Below are 23166 nucleotides of genomic sequence, written 5' to 3'. Positions count from 1 at the left end.
TCTGAGGGAGCTCTAAGGGATTCCGATACGAATGTTTACTCAAAGTTTGTTTAGTTTACAGCGGATGCTATCGACCTGTTTACTGCTGTAATATTTAGCACATTTTATTTGAACCATAACTTACCTGTTGATTTAAAGATTACTCTGTTACACTGAAAATGCTTAATCCTGGAAAATCTTGATTCTACTTCTGCTCTACGGACCTCCAAAAAATATATATATCCTACACTTACCAATCCAATACCCATTAAAATCACATTAGATTACCTATATTTTTACTCGTTTTCAGAGTATTTTTATCTAAACATTTTTCAGTAGCAAATCGCCCGAACATGCGTCTCACATTCATTATTACATACATATAAAGTCCATGAGTGTAATGTATCGTATAGTCGTGCCAATCAGCTGTCTTCGATTAGAAGAAAGAATGCGGTATCAGACGCTACGAGTGTGCTCGCTTCATATGAGACACCCTCACAGCGAAGCGCGCTGCGCTTGTGTGCGTGCCCGGCCGCACACACGCAAGAAACTCGCTCGCTGTGTGCATCTCTAGCAGCGCCCTCTGGCGCCCAGTGGACCGAAACCGTGGGTCAAGGTTGACAAACTCATAATAAATTATTTACAAATCAACTTATCAGCTTCAGCTCCTCGCAAATTATTATAAATTTGAAACTTTTTACTATTTTAAAAGACAGCCACAAACTCAAAAACTCACGTTTTAGTTTATTGAAGTTATATTAGTATTTGTTTATAAATTCCGATAAATGTTTTGCTGAACTATGTTTGGTTCTAGTCTCGAGGCACCGATAAGTTTCAAAGATTACAAACAGCGATGCAGCGACCGGACGTCAAAAAACGTGAGCTCTGGGTTGGTAGCAATCATAAACATACAATGTAGGAATAATGAGATGTTACTGACCGGGCAGAGAACCTGGAGGCGGGTAGGGCGCGCTGGACACCGACTCGGGAGCGTAGTTCCGGAGACCATACGCATCGTGGGAGAAGCTGGACGCCTCGGAGACCGCCGTCCTGCGCTCCTCGCCACCCACGTAGGGCAGGGGCTGGTCACCGCGCGGAGCTCCATACGGGTAGTTCCAGCAGGGCTGTGAGAAGCCTTGATGACAGCCACCATCAGCATACGGCTTGTACTCGCCGCTGCTTGCTGGCCAGAATGGGAGCGTGGATTTACGCTCCCTCTCGACGGGCAGGTTGTAGTAGGTGGGTCCGGCTGGGTACTGGTGCTCGAAGGAGCCAGGCCCGTCAGGCGGATAGCCCCAGGGCTGCTGCGCGTGGCGGATGACGCCGGGCTCCGGCTCGTAGCGCTTAGCCGGGATGTGCAGCGGGGGCTGCGGCGGGTTGGAGCCCACGGAGGCTGGCGAGGCGCTGGAGGCGGACGGCGGCGCTGCAGCGGGGGCGGCCGGCGGGCTGCCGCCGGGTGGCGACGCGTGCGGCTCCTCGTAGAGCGCGCCGCCGACCCCGTTCATCATGGTCCACCAGGCCGGCCCGGCGGAGTGGCCGGATGGGGGCGCTGGCGACGCGGCAGCCGCATCGCAGGGCGCGCCGAGGCCCCCGACATGGTTGTCAGGGTACAGGGTGGCGGCCGGGCAAGCCACGGGGGATCGGGAAGGTCACCGGCAGTTCACGCGCGTCGCGGGCACATCGCACCGCGCACACACGCGTCCCACACACAGGAGCAGCACATGAAAATTAAAACGCGATCCCGATTTAGCTAGCCGGCCGGACGGGATTCACCGCAACTTTAACTGTCCAAAAAACTATAACTCTTGGCTTCGATAGTAGAATATGATACTATTTCGAGAGTGCATCGAACAGTCACTGATAAATAAGCTCTCGTAACCTTTACAATTTATAAATCCATTTAGAAATATGAAACTGTCTCTATTATTTTTGCGATAGTTTATTGTAAACAATTCACTTGTGAATTTTCTTCTGTCAAATAAAGTTTTTGTATTTTCTGGACAAAGTTTGTAGGTGACGCAACAGTTTTCTTATTTATTTGAGTGGACGTATCGGTAGGTTGTTGTCGCGAGCGTATCGTGTTTGTGCGATCGGAGCGACGGGGTATACGCGAGGCGCGCGTTCAGCGGCGCGGTCGAGCGCGGAGTGGCGGCGTGTGCCTGTGAGGCGGCGCACACACGCGCGCACACCGCGGTCGCCATCTAGCGTCGGGCGGCGGAACCAAACCTCGCCGCTCTGTGTAGCGCTCTAGCTACGCGTCCGTAGGCGGGCGGCCTGGCGAGGCGCCCAGTTTTTTGCCCGCGTTATTTTCTGAGTTTCAGTTTAGGGAATACTTTTTTATTAATCACTTTAAAATCGGAAATTTTTAAGCCTGTTAGTTTGAATGAGTAAGTCGAGTTGCATGAAATTTGGATCTGTGTTTTTATATTAAAAAATTTTTTGATAATTAAAAAGGGATCACAACTAATTTTATTTTCAAAATACTACAACGCCAACTGTAACCACGGTCGCGTGAGGCCCTTTTGTATCGTTGTATCTCAAAGGGTTGTCGAGAGCGAGGCGCGGGTGCGTAGTAAAGCGATTAATGGAGGCAAAATAGCCATAAACTGCCGTTTAACCAAACTGCAAGCATCACTCGACCATCGTCGACTTGCCACCAATAAAAAACGCGAGACTTTATGACGGCAACTCACTCACATTTTATTGTGAGTATAAACTTAATTTTATCGTCTGTTAATTTCACCACAAATAATGTTAGGCACCTACTAGATTAAATTATATAATTTTATTTTATTGCCATTGTCAATGGCAAGGCCGTGGACTAATGCCTTATATTCAGACAGTTCAGTGACTGTGAAACTAAGTAATTTTATGTGTACTAGTTTAATGACTGTCTAGATTGAATTATGGTTTTGACAGCAATGAATCAAAAGAACTAACAATTTTGCATCATTTTTGCTGTAGCTACTCTTAATTCATCAAATAATTCGTCAGAAAAGTAAGAGCATTAAGAAAAAAATACAAAAGCAATTAATTATCGTGAAACATGTAAGAATCATGTAGATGTTCTAATTCGCCACACCCCCCGAGCCACCCCTCGTACAAAGCCGTAACAACCAATAAATTCAAGCAATATTTTACACATGTATAATGTTTACACAAGACACGGCAGTAAAATATATCAGCCGAACAAAGCTAAAACATACATTGAAGTTATGTTTGTCGTTGTTAACTTGCCGAACAACACGTCTTGCTAATATAACCGAATTGTCAAAATAATAAGACGTAAGAAACGCTCCTAGTGAGAGCGATTAGCGATTTTGGGAGCGTCAAAGAAGTTAGTTGTTGCGGGCTCGAATATGTAATATTATTTTACATAATAAATATCAGCTTTCAGAAAGATAGAGCATTGCAATAATTTATTTTATATTGCTAGTCGTCTGTCCACCTCGTTGGTGGACGTCCTACGCTGCGCTTGCTAGTCCGTGGTCTCCACTCCAGCACTTTTCATAGGGGAGGCCTATGTTCAGCAGTGGACGTCCTATGGCTGAGATGATGATGATGATGATGATGATGATGATGATATTGCTAGAGGCTTTTGGACTCATTATTAAATACACTGTAACTTTAAAAGGTAGAATCTAACCTTATAAAATCTCATATCTATAACCAGCTTTATTTATTTTCATTATTGTTTTAAACTAGGACATTTATGGTAAATAATTCAACCTCGAGTTAAAAATACAGGTGCAACTTTTTATGATAGGCAAAACATGTTCTATATTTTTCAATGAGCGAGTATTTACTTAATAAATATTTTTTTAGTAACTTTATCTATTTACTTTAGATAGTTTCTACAATCATTTACTCATGTCTCTGATTAGGTACTCATCTATAAATAAATCTACATTGACAAGGAAAATACAAACAATCCGTCAACATTAAAGATTTAATAGAGAACCTTTGCATTTCGTATTTACCCTTTTGGTTAAGATACTATGAGTGCGTTTATCGCTTGTCGCTATTCGCTTTCTATGACACCTAATCATATTGTACCACCGAACTTTAATTTCCCACACTTAGCGTACGAGTAATTACAATAGGTGACGTACAAAGAAAGCCAAAACGATAAATTCGCGACACTTTGTGGACGTGTCAACAAAACTAATAACATGGATTATAGTGTGCTTTTCAAATGTTAAATTTTTCAACACAAAGAGATTTATAAGTACACCTCTATCATTGGTTCCTGTTTGGTGTATTTACATTGTGTAAGTACACATAGGTATGACATGAGCCACAATAGGTGGTGTAGAAAAAATGGTTTTATAAATCTCTATTAAAGGTGATGATTTATTGAATAAATACCTGATTCGAAAAGTCAAGCATACAAAACTTCGCAGGTAGATATAAGCACAGCTATGTACAACCAAGTTATTCATATCCACATATCTCAGTGATATGACGTCTTACATATCCAACTGCGTAGATATTAACTAGACTATGTAGGTAGGTAACTATGCAGCACACCAGAGACCGTCATATTTACGCAAATAAATGTAAAACTAGCGTAACGTAGACAAACAAAGATATGGTTTACAACATAGAGGAGCTTTATGTAGTAACAAAACGAAAGTAACATTATCTCGGAGCAGTAGCGAGGCACAAACAAGCCGAGCTAGCGTTGAATGACAGAAACAAACATAGGAACAAGTGTGCGCTTGCGCTGAGCCCGTCTATAAATATTTACGTTAGGAAACTCTTCAGGCCAATGGTCGGCCATACATCGAGTACGTAAATAAAAGTACGCTTTCTTATCTCGGCACATGTGTGCCAGAGTTGCGCAAACGCTGAATTGGGGCTATGTATAAATAATGTTCGTTACTTTCGTAGGTTAATCTCACGCAAAGGTTTTTCTTCTCAGCTGAGAACGTACATACAATGGCTATCGAAAACGAATGCCTAACCAGTTTCATTAATGCAACGTCTATATTCATTAGCATTACGAATATAATTTATTGCTTAACCGAGACTATAATCGTGTAATTACAATAAATCTTTATAATTCTTAACTTGAACTCGGTCTTGAATATTTTATAACAATATTGTTTGCGTACACAAGACATGACATTGGCAGTAAGTACGTGGATACGTAATCAACAGCTTAGGAATTAATGAGCTGTTTTTATTTAATTATGAACGAAATTATACTTAATCATATTACGTATTAAGTTTCTTAAAGATAAAGTAAATGTTCATTGGAAAAAATATTACTAAAGTTCTCGTGTTTATGTCAGATGAAAAGATAATGATAAAAGTACCTAATTAAATAGGTTTTAATTGTTTTCATGATATTTTTCTGCGAACGTGAGTAGACCGTATTTATTATAATTAAAAGGTATAGTATGTGAACCATTATCGCGAATAACGGACCAGAGACTTCGCGTACTCGTCTCAGAGGCATAAAATAGATTGTAAGAAGGCTTTAATACGCGACCCAATTGAAAAACTCGTCTGCACTCAACTTTCTCTGAACACAGGCCGTAAATTGGCGGACATGTCGGACCAGTGTGTTACCGTTCAGCAAATTAAACCGATTAAAATTCCCCTTGTTAACTTTCAGGCATTTAAAATTGAACGTTAATTTTTTGAGATTTTTCCTACACGCATAAATAACTCAGAGACAGTGGAAAGTCGTATAATTGTGAAGATCGTCAGCGTTTAATTACAAAACGAAATTAACTCATTTAACTTTTGCAAAAGTCTTGTATTTAAATCTCAAAGGCTTACTTAGTATTTAAGTTAACGACAGTGACTGTTCGATGAACAATTTATTCAATGGACGTCCTTATCAACTAAATATTTATGAAGATTTAAACTAGCACCTAATTGAATGCAAATAATACTGCCAATACAATTACAATTTACTGAGAACATGGCTAGTTAAAGCAAGTAAAACACCTATTTATCTCGATTTCCTCACACCTGTATACCTACTTAGTACTCGCATATTGTGCCTTCTCATTTTATTATTTCCTAGGAAACTTGTTATCATGCTATCTGAATTGAAATTTACTCTGAAGGCAAATCTCACTGTTGGGAAAGACCTGCTTTGTTTTCCTCAGCATAAGTATCATAAAATGAAATAAAGAAAATAGCATAGGATGTAAATCAATCACTTTGCAACAGCTATAAAAATTGCTAGAACAAAAATATGCATTGCCATATTAAAATTATGTGGAAAATATCGATTCATATTTCTCAATTATTTTTAGTATCGATGTTATGCATGTCGATATTTGCGTAATAAAAACAATTATTTTCATATTTGTATTTACTGTGACGAAATAGACTATCTTCTGTTAAAGTGAATTAAAATTATTGCATAGTTTGCAATGCACTAAAGTCCTCAGACGAAGGTACAGGCCAAATGAGACTTAATGCTAATGCCAAGCTTAGTCCAAGTAATAACAACGTTGCAACAGAGATAATCCGCAAATATACACTCTAATTTACATAAACAAAATTTAAAATATAATATTCACCTTGTCGTAAACTCGCTAGCGACGTTTGCGTAAAAGGACAGGGTAACCTGCGAACAAAGTATAAAAAAGATAAAGTTATATACACAAGAGTTATATAAATTATACAATACATATTCTTTGTATACATTATATTATACAGCTTTAGCTTCATAATTAAGTGGCCCTCGACTGTATCCAATCAGTAAATGGTAAGACGTTTATTGGATAACACTGCCGCGTATTTAATTAATTCGTTAATTACTACGAGACCTACAACCAAATCTATTATTAATGACATATGTAGACATTTATGTGATTGTACATTTTTATCGGAGTTATTAAGCGTTACAGTTCTATATCGTGAGCGCAGGCGGCTTGTTACAAAACTGAATGAACAAGCCATTAGAAAAAGTTTTTTGTTTCGAATAAAAAAAAAACTGTTACCACTTTATAACTGCGGGAATTGACGATATTTAGCCAGGTGCAGGGATTGTATAAATTAAGGTGTCATATATTATCGAATTTTGAAGGAAAACTGACGTTAATTTGTAAAAATAGTAGCGTTAATTACACGTTCAAGGGAAGGTTTGCAAAGGAGGATAAAACGAGGAGGATGCAGTAATTTTTCATGGTCGCTACACACTGATGGCCAAGAAAATTTATATGCGACGTAAGGGCCAATTACGTAGAAAGTTTGTATCGGGAGGTAACATTACGACGTGTCTAATGAGCGCGCGTGGAACTGCACATTAAATCATCGTCGCGCACTGCTCGCCTGCTGCCGACATCACTCAGTTTATTTTTAAGGCATGTTCCTCCACCCACAAACATCCCATTGACAAGTTCTACGGTTACAATTTTATTTCCTAGCTCCATTCGAAGCCAGTAGGAATATAAATAAATCCTTTCTAAGTCATTCGATACGGCGGTAAGTCACGAAGTTTACATAAAATAGGTGATTTGCGCCGAATGCCACGGTTATTTTTTCTGATTTTCGTTGGGGGTGCTACCCTATATTTATGAGTGAAAAAAATCATGTTTACAAGCCTTTTTTAGGTAACGTTTGCGACGTATACGTGTGGGAATCGTAAAATGTTTTGTGTTACCTAACAATTAGGAAGACGCGGTGATGATTGCTATTAAGCAGTTTTACTTTCAAATCGTCTGTTCTTATTGCACGAGAATTGTCCCGTGTAATTTTTATTATGAAGAGGCAAAATAACCTTTATTAGAGTAACGTAATCGCCATGAATGAAAATATAATTTTGCTGCAGTTATTAATTCCAACAGCGGTTTGTAATTCGCTAGAATTACACATATAAAATTACTTCGAGAGATTAGCCAGTAAATCCAATACTAATTGGAAAACTTGAGACCCATCTACGGCTAAACTTGGCCGATGTTCATCTAAGTTTATACTCATTCCGTCCCCGACTAAACTTTGGTGCGCGTAATCCGACCGAGGGTTTAGTTAACCCAGAGTTTTTTACTTTTTTCGTCAAGTACGAGTAAATAGAGCAGCAGAACTATGGCGGAGGGCACTCGACTTGACATTTACGACTCAATCCCAAAACATAGGCCGCCGGCTGGCCAAACGGGGTGTAATTTTCCCAATTTAGTTAGCGCTCCCTCACCCTCCGCGCGCCTCTGTAATGTAGCAGGTCGAATGCTTCCCGGATGTGAGTTTAAAGCTCTTTTTACGCTGGTGAGTAGAGGATTTCAATGGCCGGAGTGTCAGGACTAGTTTGGGCGCGTATTACAAGCTGTCAGTTCGCGTTATCTGCGCCACAAGTATATGTTATCGAAATGTCTCCCACGGTTGGCTGGTCAGACGGACGACGGCACAGGACTGTTTGTGCTGCGGCTTTATCATAAAACTGTCGTCAATTCCGATATCAATAAGACCGACAAAATAGTTCTGATGACAGATATTTAGGACATTAATTTATGTCTTTATAATAGGTAGAGAAACTGTTTGGGATTTGAATGCGGAATTGTCGACTAGTAGCTATTAATTTGTGATAACGTAACAGAATTTAGCAGACATCTTAAATATATTATGGTAAGTACATAGAAACGGATTTAATATGTATCTATGTCATGGTATTTACAATAACAGAATCGCGAGGGAGTAGGTGGAGGTCCGAGCAGTTAATGGTGCGAAAACTGACTGGATCATATCCCTGAGTTTACGACTCGAGAGTAAACGGCCGATTCATTTGCAATTCTAACTGCGACTCAGATACTAGTCGCCTGCGATGCCTCGCCGACATCAAAACACGCCTGTCCAGTCTCTGATTTGGTGTTATGAATGTTATTAAACATTAGAATAACGGGTTTTCTAGATAAACTCCTTAATAGAATACTGAATTAGTACGGGTTTTCTCTTTGAGACTTAAAGGTTAGTAAATATTATTTGACGCTGCTTTGAGCTAAGATTACAGCCCAAGCTACTGAGTAGCCTTTTATAATAGTAAAGCAACTATTTACTTTTCGATCACGTCACGACATTCTTCGTGGAACAATACAATTTTCCACACCGGATCCCCAAACATTAGGGCATCCATACACAAGTTATTCGTGCACTTGTCGAAAAGCCGGTGGTCCATCTCACTTAGTATTCCCAACACGATCACAGACCGATGTTATCGTCAAGGACATATATTGTGATTCGTAATCGTAACCCGGCCCGGAATAGATCGCCCGACCGATACCGTCCGATCGATGGATTAAAATGTCTATGAGCTTCATGAGCTTGGCTCTCTGTGTCTCCTTCGCGTGGAACGCTTTTCATGCGTCGAACAAATTCTGTTCAGTTTACTGTTTGCAATACCTATGTTAATTTATCGACTGGTGTACTCGGCCCCCTGATAAATGATTATTTGAGTATACCCCGGGTTCACGAACAAAAATAAACGATGGCGCATGATTAGACTGCCGAACGAAACGTATTTGATTGTGCGTGGGAGGTATATGCGGGCCTTTATTGGACACAGACATGGTTACTTAGCTGTGATTGGATATTCCAAAGGGAACACTATAGGTTCCGCTACATTCCTTATGATGACATCATCTATGGAACTTTTAAGTTCGTTACCGCATTTTTGTTTATTAGGGATAAATACCTATGCTTAGGTAGATAAAGTTATTTAAATATAGTTTGCAAAATTATATTGTAGGTTTTTATATATTTATTTTTTGTGAAGTCTTTTGGTTCTTAATTTTTGTCCCAAAGAAGATGGATCAAAATTGCCCCACGTCCTATAACAATGTGACGTATCTCAAAAAAAAGATAAAAATGTTTAAAAAAATATGGCATATACTCTAATTTATTTTTTTTACACTTTCATACGAAAAAAATGCTTTAAAAATTGTTCAGGCGCTGTTATGAAAACATCGTTCATAGGACTATTTATGGACTATTTTATTAAATTATTTTTTTGTTTGATAGGGTATACCTCACAGGTCGTTCCATAATCATCAGGTCAGGATCTGATGATGGAAACCCTGAGAAATTCAGGGCAACTATTGAAAGTTGTAGGCATGCGCAGGATAAAAACTTGACTATAAGGTGTGTCTTATAACACTATGCAACAGTAAAGATTTGGAGCTGACCTGATGATGGAGACGAAAGAAGGCCGAGGGAACTCGACAATCGAATATGTAAACTACCTCGTGTTGGGGCTCATATTATTCGTATTGATAAGAACTTTCCACCCATGCGGATAGTGACAACTGTGCTTGTCACTGAAAAGCCAAAAATAAAAACAAAAACTTTTTACAATAAAAAAACTCCCAAAAACACTGAAAAGCAAAACAAACTATTCTTAGGAGCATCGGCCTAGAAGTCGGTGGGGAAATAAACTTAGGTACATCCATTAGACACCGACTTCTGAGGTAGTGTACATATTTTGGTGTCGAGTTCCCTCGACCTTCTCGGATCTCCATCGTCGGGTCAGCTCCAAACCTTCACTGTTGCAAAGGTCTATTCAATGCAAGTAATATGAGCCCAAACACGAGGTAGTTTACATATTCAGTTGTCGAGTTCCCTCGACCTTCTTTCGTCTCCATCATCAGGTCAGCTCCAAATCTTTACTGTTGCATAGTGTTATAAGACACACCTTATAGTCAAGTTTTTATCCTGCGCATGCCTACAACTTTCAATAGTTGCCCTGAATTTCTCAGGGTTTCCATCATCAGATCCTGACCTGATGATTATGGGACGACCTGTGAGGTATACCCTATCAAACAAAAAAATAATTTAATAAAATAGTCCATAAATAGTCCTATGAACGATGTTTTCATAACAGCGCCTGAACAATTTTTAAAGCATATTTTTCGTATGAAGGTGTAAAAAAAATAAATTAGAAAGTATGCCATATTTTTTTAAACATTTTTATCTTTTTTTTGAGATATGTCACATTGTTATAGGACGTGGGGCAATTTTGTATGGATTGTGATCCGTCTTCTTTGGTAGAATTTAACAAATAAATCTGTCATAAATTCTACATAGCCTCCTATAGAACCTCTCAAACATTTTGTTAGGTAACTCACAACACCCAACAACTTAATTAAAATATTCCAATATTAATAAACTGAAACATACGTTTCCACTTAGGCGGACTTCAAACGATCAGATTAAAACGTCGCCATGAATATCACAATCGCAAGTCGCAACATTGTTGCAACTTTTCGTCGGCATTTAATATTTGCACGACTATAAATTAAGTCGCAAAATTAATATGACAAGAAGGCAGCTGTATTCGGCTTTTAACGAACGAAAGGATATTCATGTAATTAGACATGTTCTTGTGTTTAGGTATCCACAATCTTGTAGCGGCATCAGTCGTTAATTTATATCGATCTTGAATGGATGGATATTGGATATCGATTTCGTGATTAACTAAACTAAGAGAGGATGATATAGGTACGTTTTGAGTACCACTCCTATGTAATTAACATTTCTCATGAATTTAAACATCAGGGATTTAAATAGCTTTTTAGTAATTTTTGTTATTTCACGGAAATTGTCTGTTTAATAAATTTGCAAACCGTGACATTGCTTTGATTAAAAATAAAAATAAAAATGAAAATTATTTTTTATATTTATGATTATAAATATAAAAAATAATTTTCACATACCTATCTAATTACATTTAACAATCCCGGTACCTACTTAAAAAGTCTTTGTAAGTAGAAGTTTTTAACTAGGTATTCATTAAAATAAAATATTAAGTACAGAAATGATAATAAGCCCAAGTTAATCTTTTCTTGTAAAGATGGCATCTCATATACCAACATACCGTAAGTACATTTACATAGGTACGAGTATATAAGAGCTTGCAATAAAAATGCAAATGAGCCGGCGAGGTGGGGCATTACAAGGAAGGCACGTTGCATATAATGCAGTTGCAACCGAAAGCTACCTGCATGCTTATTATATGCAATTTTTGTCGTGAGAACTGTTTTGACTAACTTGACTGAATAAGGTATTTTTGAAGTCGTTTAAAATGTAAAGAGATTATTTTTTATGTGTAGTGATGCCTTGATGGTATGTGAGGTTGATGAAAATGTTGATGGCCTTTTTTAATATGGAAGTTCAGGAAGAATATTAAATATATTATTAAATATTAAAGAATATTAAATATTAAATAATAATCATAAATACATAAGTAGTATCAGCTGTAGGTAGGTCCATATTTTAAGTATTAATATTTGCAATGACTTCACTAATTAGTTTTTACAAAATGTATCTCTAAAATATATTGCAAAATTTTAATTCAAGGCTATTAACGGCATAAACGGCCTTTAACAGAAAGAAAATTAAAGCATTTTAATAAAAATGCTACACTAAAACAATTCCTAGCACATAATTTAAAAAGTTAATGCGGCCACACACCGAAAATGAAGCCCTATTTTCATAAAACAGCCTAGCAGTCGGTAATGAAAGCTCAGCGTTAATTGCAGAAGGTAAGCCGGTGGGATGATTGAATGAAAGTGAGTCTTATGATGTATAAAATAAAGTTGAAATTCAAACCTTAGTATCATGTTCTGTGTGGCGTCGCCGCCTCACCTGTTAGTAAGGTCGACCGCGTGGATAGCCGCGCCCGAACCTTACCCGCAACACGCCTGCAACAAACGAACAAATACATTAAAATAAGAATATTGAGATTATCGTAGAAATATAGAAAAGTAACTGCTATGAAAATAATCGTAATTTAAAGTTACACACTAAGTACTGTATTATCAATACCTTCGAAACCTGTCCATTGTTCAACAATGTTGACGATTTCTTTAATTTCAATTTAAAGGTCAAACAGCAGTTACAGCATTAATGTTACATTGACTAAAACTTTCTAAACGTAACAGTTTCTTTAGTCTATACCATATCAACAAGACATCTCCACATTAAAACGAAAAATGGCCTAAGTAGGTTCCATATCAAATAATACGCAATAAAAAACATAGGAACAAAAACAATACAGAGCCATTCACACCCACTCTTTAACTGCAACAATCTTGCACATAATATTACCACAATAATTTACTCAAAAACATTTATAGAATTTTTACTACGCAGTAAAACCTTAAAAAAGTCGCATTCTGCCTTTAACCAGTCGCATAGTGTAGTACGTATGTAACTCGTTAAGTAGTTTTATTTAGTGGAACGAAATTCATAATGCTGATACCATCGTGACAAACAGTTTCTTTGTTTCCTTACATTGTATTCGGGAAAAGGGTAAGTATATAATACTTCTTTTAATGTGTAAGAGTGAAAAATTGAAATGATTTATAGCGACGCAAGGCTCAAAATTATATGACTGCTCTACTATGTAATTCTTAAGTCAAAATTGTGTCTGTGGAAGTAATTTTAAATAGCCAGTCTCTCGCATGAAACTTAGGTATCTGTCATTTATTTACAAAATAAAATAGCCAAATTATGTTGGAAATAATTTTATTAGAGGACGTTGACATGTGCAAGCTTTTAAGTATAAGATAATGAAACCTACAGACACTTTAAATCTGGTTTCTAAATTAGGCTATATTTCAAAGAACATTATTTGGAAGGTATATTTATAAGGTGCGATTTTAGCATTTAAATTGTCATTATGTAGTATTGGCATAAAAGGTTGAATAATAATATATTTATCCGAATACCTAATAGCGAATTCATTTGTTTTCGTACATCCACGGCTAAACGACGGTATTAGACCGTAGTGTGATAAGGGGCGCGTCGTATTCCATTTATTGGTATGGAACAACCCAATTATCCTACCTTTCCCTTAACTCTATGAGACTTTCAAATCGAGGACAAGTTTTTGAGATAATAATGAGCAATGCAGATTTCTAAAATATTGTCGATAGTACAAAGTACCTACTTTTATAGAGTTTTTAACAAAATCTAGGAACTAAAAGCGCTGAAATCGGCTTGACAGTTACAATAAAATACTCGATAGAATACTGAAACGTTTTTAATGCAAATATCATGGCATGCCCAGACACTGTTTAGATAAATTAATGCTATAAATTAGAATGAATGGCCAGCCGACGACAGTCCTGTTTAATAGTGTTGACAACATGGTTTGGACACTGGCTGGAAAGTTTTGATCACGCTTTTATTTTTTTTTTATTTAAAAATGTCTTTAAGGGTTTTGAATTCAGAATTAATTTATCGAAAAATTCAAAAGCTTTCTTCTAAATTCAAAATAATTATGTAATTTAGGGTGTACTATGCCAAATCGAATATCAAATAATCGAATATCAATTGATCGACCACTATTAATCGAAATTTTAAATACTCGAACATTCATAATATCGAATGGTTATTTAATCGAACATTCAATACATCGCGCAGTCTATACATCGAGTGTTCAAAATATCGAATGTTCGTTTGATCGAGCGTTAAATGCAAAACATATTCATCCTATCGAAAAATCCTTATTTTTTATGAATACAAGAAAAACTCAAAATTTATGAATATTATGACTGCGCGATGTATTGAATGTTCGATTTAATAACCATTCGATATTATGAATGTTCGAGTATTTAGAATTTCGATTAATAGTGGTCGATCAATTGATATTCGATTATTTGTTATTCGATTTGGCATAGTACACCCGTAATTTAAAAGCTTTAATTCTAAATGTACATTTTAAAATAAAAGATTGAATTTCAAAAACCTGTACTAAGATTTTAAATATACAATAATGAGTACGAGTATCTACAAGAAACTGACAAATAATTTATGATTAAAATTTAAGAAATAAGTTAATGAACAAACAGGTTTTAATTATGAAGACATTTGATATGCATATAATTTTATATAAAATACGATTATTTTAAAAACTCAGTCATATATTAACAAAATTTCGGATTCCTGAAGGCCATTTAAATTATGCGAGCTATTTGTATGGTAATATTTGGTTACATTATAAAATCTGGACATGTAACAGCTCTATTAGAAATTCCGGTTTATGAGTCTATTCTGTTATGGTCTAGAATTTGTACGTGACTAATTACCAACGAAAATTACTTCTCACCAGCGAATGCTAAGAATTTTGCCTCATGAGTTTGAATTTTCTCATTAACGTTAATTACTGAAAGGGTAATATTTTATTTCTTGGCATAGTTCAAAAATAAATAAGTAGGTTTAGACCTCTAATTTATTACTGTATGGAAATATAAATGTATTTGAAGAGATTTATTGGATACCTACTCATTTTTTGTGTTTCAGTTTTCGATGAATACTTAAAAGGCTATTCTTTAATAATATTATAATTTTGTTTAAATAAACAAAGCCACTCCCTACTTTTTGCAAGCGCATAAAAAATACACAGCACTTAGCACAGACAGGTTTCCAAGAAAGAAAAGTTGTTTTTCTAATTCATTGCGCTGCTAACGCTCCCCAAGGAGGTTCCATTAGCCGCAAAGAAAATGGAAGTGCGTTTACCCTTCAAAGCTCTAGAAATCTCAGCAATAAATGCCCACAAGCGCTGAATTTATTTTTATCGTTTGTACCACTTAAGGTATAAGATTGAAAACAGCTCGCGATATTTCCCCGTAATAGGTATAATTTGGTAGATTTTTTTCTACGCTGGCAATAAAATATTTACGGGGTCCGGATGAATTCATGAGTGGATCCCGGCTCCGTTCCTCCACTTGGACAAATTAATTCATTTTCATGAACAAACATTATTAATATTCAACGTTATTCATCGCGGAGATATTTTTTGGGGATGCTTGAAATAAGGGAGAATAGGAAATTGGGTCAAACTTTTGTTTTGTATGTGTTGGACACTAATTTATGCTACCTAAGCCAAAAAAAGTCCTTTAACAGATTTTAGAACTACATGTTAATTTTTGGATACGGGGAGTACGTTTTCTGCCAACTTATAAAAAATATGTGGATACAAAAATCTGTCACAGATTTGTCATACGTGCAATTTCCACTCGCAACATATTTAAACATATGCCATGCAAAAAACTGGAGTGCATTGCACCGTTTTCTAAGAAGTGCAGTATCAGGGATCTTTCTGTCGGCAAGCAGTCGTTACGTCGCGTCGAGGATGCAACGATGCACTTACAGATAGCACACAAAAGTACATTAGGGCTTGTGTACTGCACAATGTTGTAGCACATAATATACAGAATAAGACGAGCTTTTAATGGTAGGCTGGTTGTTTAAATTATTTCGAGTACGTAGTGCCTCAGTAGCTTTGTACCCAAATCAATATACAATAAGACATTAGTTTTCCCCAATATGTGATAAGTGTCTATCGACTGTATCCTGAGTAACTACCCACACTTGTAATCCTATATTAATTATGACATTGAATGTACTGACTCATTTCCATAGAATTTATAAGTGATGTAATAGTCTGATCCTACTTATAAATCAGTGACAGATTTAGGTTAAATTATATCACACATGGCGACTTGAGTGTGGTTTATCTAAATTATTGCATATAACCAATTTATGTTCCTACGCATTAAGCTTAGCTAGAACTATAAGTAAGTAAATCAAGTAACTTAAACTTATTTCTTTAAGTCACCTCAGTATCATGTCGAAGCCTAATTATGTAAAAAAGGAAAAAAAAGTTATTTAAGATGGAATGACTTTTGTCACGCCAGACTTTGTCACGCTATTAACGCCATTTTTATTTCTAAGCTCTGAATAAAAGTGCACTAATTAACTTATTTCAATGTCGAAAGTGTGGTTAAATAAACTGGGCGATAAATTACAATTATTATTTATTTTGATCGTTAAAACAATTAAGGGGGAATTATTCTATGAAAAGGTACTTGGGTAATTAGTCGTGAATAAGAATAAAATTATTGGTATTAACATAAGTAAATATATGCGTTGTCGCCCAAGTTGTGCATGAGACTGCATCGTTTATAGTCTTATCATAATTTAGAGGGGCGGTTGATGAATGCGAGGCTTTGTCTCAACAGTTTTATGTTCCTCTTTACGTTAAGGTCACCACGCAACGTGACTTGGTACCTTGGTACTTATGTGTCGAGCTTAGTACGAGCTATGGTCAAAGGGTCATTAGTAATGTGATAACAGTTAAGAAAATATACCTATTTACATAAGCAAGTTGTTTTATTTTGGTCACGTTTTTTTTTTAATATTTTGGATGAGATGCACTTTGCGGTTGGTAAGTAAACGAGTTGAATTGTGTTTTATGCAGCCATAAATTGTGTTGGTAATTGATCATACTAGTACGGTAGGTACCTAATAAGTTTTTATGCCATTATATATGTTACCTACAGTCGTAACAATTCTCTTTCAGTAGCGTATTAGCATAATTTAGTGATACATAAATTATATTTGGCTTAATAATTGCTTCGTAGTTAAGTTTTATTGTTTTTTGATACTAAGCGAACTATCTTTATAAAATCTAAATAGTTATTATACTATACAAAGTAAAGTAAGCTTTGCGTTACTTCTCGATTGAATATAATTTTAGCCCGGAATGTAACATACTTTATTCGATCATAAAAATATCTGTGTTGAATAAATACATCACTTCTTGATAAAAAACACAATCTTTATTTACAGGTTTACCGAATAAAGCTAGACACAAAAGGTACTTTAAGATCATATAGTCTGAAAACTACGTGCGAGTAATTTTTAGCGGCAACCAAGGGCACACGTCTTTTATCTAGTCTTATATCTAACCACACAACAAGCTCTAAAGAAATAACGTAAAGAAAATATGATACTATACATAAAAATGTATGGATTCAATTACTTATAGCAATAACGGAGATAAAGCAAGGAACACACGAGGGTGGCACTGCAATGATTCAATATAATCCTACCCGGACATATGTCGGAGACTTATGCGGACTTTTATTAAACCAACTTATTTGGTAAGACAATATGGTGGACCACGGTCCATTGTGCTCGATTGAGACATTGTGTATAAACAGCTTTATTTAGCTCCGTTAAGGTAACGTTGAATTACTTTTATAAACAGTTTGCTTCGTTCTTATTTTCCAAAGACCTTTTTGATTTTATTTTCGATTCAGGCTGATTTCAGGAAATTGATTTTATGTGACACAATTTATGCTTACAATATCAAACGGAATCATATAAAATATTGATCATTAGCAACACGTGTGTCGAGAGAATTCATATTAACAAAACAAATTCAATAAATTTATTCCCTTTAATTAGTAGACATAAAGTATTTGGTACTCTCATTTACCTACACCCTGTTTCAAAATGTCGGTGTTCGTTTACATCTGGCCTGAAATTATTTCAGACGAGCTCCTAATTTTGGTACATTTGCGATGAGCTTAACAAGAACGAGCCAGCGGCGCGCTTTTCATCTTTGAAGCGCAACATTTACATTTTCGTCTCATTTATTTGCTATTTCGGGCCAAACCCTCCCCCCTCCCAGTGCCCTCCGCATTCCCCTCCCACGCCCTCACTCCAATGAATAAGTCTCAGCGTGCGTCAGACGAGAGTAAAACGAAATTGGGAAGGAACGCTCTATAAAGTCTAATTAAGTTTGAAGTGAATGCACAAATGTAAGGAAATATAAAAATGTCCGTAAGAAAGAAAATTTATTTTGGCGGCGGTCTGTATAAATTTTATTAAGTTATTCCTTTCTTTTTCATTTAGTCTTGTTCGTTGTTATCGCTGACTTTCATCGTGAGTACTTTGAATGACGAGCGCATAGTAGATACGTAAAAGCCGACAATGTTAACCTTAGGCACAATTAATCAAACTATTGTAAAGGATATTATACAAGTCATAAAACTTAAATGTATCCTTTTAAATAACAATAAATCTTCCTTAAAGTAAACATAAATCAAATTCAACAAAAACAATAGTTTGGAGGCAAACGGAGGAAGCGAGATGGCACATGATCAGAATGTAATCGCCTAATTCCGGCTTTTATTAAGATATTTTTACGAAGAAAAGCCGTCGTTTTGTTATTCTACACTCGTTTCGTATAAAAATAACGCGTCCCTTAGCTCGAACCTTTTGTTTCGGGGCGGCACCCGCAGCCATAATAGATATTATTTCGTCGCCACCCCTCTCTTCGTTGACATTCGTGGCTTGCAGTTGGCAGGATGCAACCGTAACGCGTGATTGAATTATCAATTTAGCTAAGAAATTAATACTGGCGGTGTACTTAAAAAATATTTTTGGTCGCGTAGCAATGCAAGCATCCTCGGGTACTATTTTAAATTAACATGTAACATACATTGACTATAATTAGCTACACGAAAAGTAAAATATTTCACGGTATTTCTGGAATTGGAGATGAAAGTAAGTTTTCTCATTAGTAGGGGTGAAGAAAATAATGGAACTACACTTATTACGGCAAGTTTCGGTCCAATAAATTCCTTTCCAGATGGTACAAATAACTTAAAAGGGAGGGTTACCTCCGTATTATACGGAACACATATAGGCCCAGATTTTTGTGATAGAAAACGGGCCCGAACCGCCTTCGAATATAAATCGCCTTGTTATATTTTCCGGGACATTGGGATTCATGAAGTTTGTGGGCCCTGACGATATGAGTCTTCAGAAATAGGAACTTTATTCTGGGGACAAAATGAAGACAATACGTTTGTAGCTGCGTACCGAAATATAGTAAGTTTTTGTGAAAGAAAATTCACATTTTGACACATGTGTTTACTTTTATAGCAACGTATTAAGTATGTTTCCGATTACTAAAATCAGACATAGATTGTAGTTTAAATACGTTGTAAATATAATTTTTAATTAAGAAAATCTTCGTATTTCCACCGTCAAACCTCGACTCAGGTAACGATACCCCGTCCCATCTATTTTTGGTGACGAATATAACCCGTGAGTTACCTATCTTGATCTCGCCACGGCACAGTACATACTTATGGATTACAAATGCCATATGATTAGTAACCTTAGCACGTGGACGAAACGTGTGACCGAACTGATTGTGGATGCCAAGCGTTTTTCTTATCTACTATTGGTAGTATTTTGTATTACAAACTGTATCTTCGAGAGTATGTTGCTGAAAACTAATTTAAAGGATTGAGAGTCATAGCATGAACTTTATTGTAGGTAACTTTATTTAAGAGGTGCCTTTTCGAAGAAGAAAAACGTTTCACCCAGTAAATACTTAACAAAGCATAAAATAATATTTTATCCCTAAATTGATTTACATTAGAATCCTCTCCAAGTTTGTTTTTGCAAAATGCCATGAATTTTCACATAAAATTCAAATAGATTCTCATAATTATGCATCTGGACGTCTTCCCCTAGCGCGGGGGCGTTTTAAGGCCATTTTCGAGTTCATCCTCCTCTCTTTGTGACTACTTTATTGTAATGCAAAGAAATGCAAAACATGCTGTGTTATGTTGTATATTCTCAAATAATGGTTCTGAATAAAATTACTGCAGTAAACTTCCATTGGAGTACCGCGGACGTCTTTACGAATGCTTAGGTACTTCAATATTTTTTAAGAGTAGATAAGATATATTATGTTTATTTTGTAGAGACAAGAATAACTTTAAGGAAAATCAAGCAAATTAAATTAATTCCAATATTTTCCATAAATAACCATGGAATGTTAATTTATAGTAAGGTCAATAAGAACGTAATGTAAGTTCAATGTTATTGCCGATAAAAATGATTTTACAGAAAATGTGCTTTACAATTTACGCAAATAAAACAAAAGATGAAATACCGGGCTGCCATCTGCTCTATTACAAAGTAAAGGTATATCTACATAGCTATTATGTATAACATAGTACGTCTGTGGGACCGGTTTAAGGGCCAGAGCCTACGCGACCAAGTTATAATCATTCGTATGTAAATCAGCTCTGCCTCGACTCAGCGAAGCCTTTATCATCTCGTTAAGTATGATAAGTAAAGTGGATCTCTTTTTTTACTTAAAAAAGCCCTCAACTTAATATTTTTCATAAAATATTTAAAGAACGTCCCACAATTAAGTATGCAAATTAAATTAAGTCGCTCGAGTTTTTGCTGTGACAGTACCTAAGTTTGCAACTCGTGACTATATTATTAAACGGGTTTGTTTAAGCAGTTACATACAGGTTCATTGCCATATAAATCTTTGGTATAATAACCTCATTGCTCACGCACGACCGGCATGACGTCAGACTAAATACGAATGTGAAGTAAACACATAGATGGAACTCATGATATAAGAAAAGGCTACACAGTGTTAAAGAACTTTCTAATTTATTTAATTTGCATTTCAGAAAGAGTCTCATTATCATGTAGATCGTCAAATAATGTTATTGTTGCTGACAAAAGCTCCTTTCAATAAAGTTTGAGGAAGATAAATTAACAAAAGAAGACGGGGTAACAAAGCTGAGTTGCGTAACGCGGCACAAAGGGTACCCATTATGAATATGAATGACTTGTTTGGTAAAATTGGGCCGAAAACAACGACCGAGCACAATATCTTTTGTCTATTTTTTTTCCCGTGACTGCCGACGATTCGCTGCGAAACAGCCGTCGATGGTAAAATTCTGTTTTTACGCAAAATAATATTATTTTGTTATAGCACGGTGAACGTTTTATCAGAGCGGAAGTGTGAGTACTTTATATTCAGATTTTCTGAGTAACGTTCTCTGTATCCGTTGTTTTGTGATTGATATTCTGAATTTTATTCAAGATCGAACCTTTCTTATTGAAAGCCAGTTCTATATTGCTTGCAGATAATATTGTATTTTCTACTCTACAATACTATTTTGTACAATATCTTCTTGTTCTAGCCAGTACAATTTATCTACAAATGCAAATACAGCAGATGGACCATATAAAAGTTTCTCCCACATACACAGCTATTAAGCGGTCAGCATCCTCAGTTTTCCCGGCAAGTTTCCTCAATTGTTTCGGTCGGTATTTATTAAATAACCCGGGAAGGGCGTACGGCCGGCGGGCTAAGCCCGGTCGTGCTCTTAATAAAGCCCTAGCTTAATATTGTATGTGAAATACAACGGTCGCGAGTCTGTTTTGTTTTTGTTCGTACAGAACTCCAAATAGACCCGCCTCGCATTTTATTATCTTTTAATGATAGGACTGGCATTTTCTTTTTCTTTTTTTTTTCGTATTACTTCTACCTCATTCTCTTAATTAAGATAACAATTAGGGGTTGGTGTTGACGGAATAATGAAATAAAAATTATCAATGCTTTGTTTTCAGTTGCTTCTTTAGTATAAGAAGGTATGTTTGAGTTTAATATCGGTAGAGAAACCAGATGACAGACGTTTAAATTAGATTAGGGAGATCTCTGAGAATCTTTACTACAAGTTTAATTTAAATTGCTGGATTTACGTTCAACATTCATAGTATATAGCGAGTGTCGAGAGAACACCGCCGCCGCTGACTACGGTCCGGAAACGTTATCTCGGTTCAACTAAACAACTCACTCCAAACGAACGATACCCCCTCCAACCTCAAACGTCCTAAATGATCTTATTTTCTATTGTAATTTGAATTTTATCCCCGACAACAAAAGGTTGTAAATTGAATACGGTAGTCAAGTTGCAAAGATATTACAGAACATGAGACAAAAGCAATGCTGGCTCAGTAAACTTCTCTCAGACGAGTTAACCAGTTACCGCAGAGCTGGAACTATTCAAATAACTTCTAGGTAGGATACACGGCTATAGTTACATGATATAGGTCTGTAAATGTACGTGGAGATAGAGACGTAGGTAATGTTTTGTTTCAACACATAGCTACAATCAACATTATTTACTCAGCCGGGACATGACAATCCCGCAGTAAAATCTCTAAATGGCTGTCAACAATACAGACTCATTTGAGAGCTACAACAAGAAAAATCGGGGTTAATGTAAGCCGAAATCTCCTCACAATTTAAAACTGAAAAAATTCAACTTAATTCATTAAAATTACGAGACAGAAGATTGTCAGTTATGGTCTCTGAGACCGAATGTGCTGAATCGACGAGCGTCGAAGCCGGTCGTAAATCTCTTGAATTCTCTCTGGATGAAAATAAGCGACAGAGTCGTGCCACAGACCAACTTGCGCCAAAAAACAGAATTCTCATTTCGACTACGAATTTGAATTCGAGGGGAAAATTCCCCTCGAATTTTCGTTATTTACTTTGACAGACGATGTTTTGGTTGGTTATTTATCTACGTAAAGTTTGCCAAAGGC

General features: G+C 36.4%; 1 protein-coding gene across 2 annotated transcripts in view; it reads right to left on the bottom strand.

The window, feature by feature from the left end:
- LOC124634569 (homeobox protein abdominal-B-like) overlaps positions 1-23166 on the bottom strand; it is a 94274-nt gene that overhangs the window by 5459 nt on the left and 65649 nt on the right. For both annotated transcript variants that reach the window (XM_047170187.1, XM_047170186.1), the window contains 3 exons: positions 12541-12632; positions 6525-6571; positions 920-1528 (listed from right to left, as the gene is read on the bottom strand). In XM_047170187.1, the coding sequence (XP_047026143.1) occupies positions 920-1528; positions 6525-6571; positions 12541-12551 (667 nt within the window). In that variant the 5' untranslated portion in view covers positions 12552-12632. The remainder of the gene's footprint in view (positions 1-919; positions 1529-6524; positions 6572-12540; positions 12633-23166) is intronic.

The sequence above is a fragment of the Helicoverpa zea genome, chromosome 11, assembly GCF_022581195.2.
Source record: "Helicoverpa zea isolate HzStark_Cry1AcR chromosome 11, ilHelZeax1.1, whole genome shotgun sequence".
In the NCBI taxonomy this organism is placed as follows: Eukaryota; Metazoa; Arthropoda; class Insecta; order Lepidoptera; family Noctuidae; genus Helicoverpa; species Helicoverpa zea.
The sequence above is the reverse complement of the archived record's forward strand: the minus strand, read 5'-3'. Positions and strand labels throughout refer to the sequence as shown.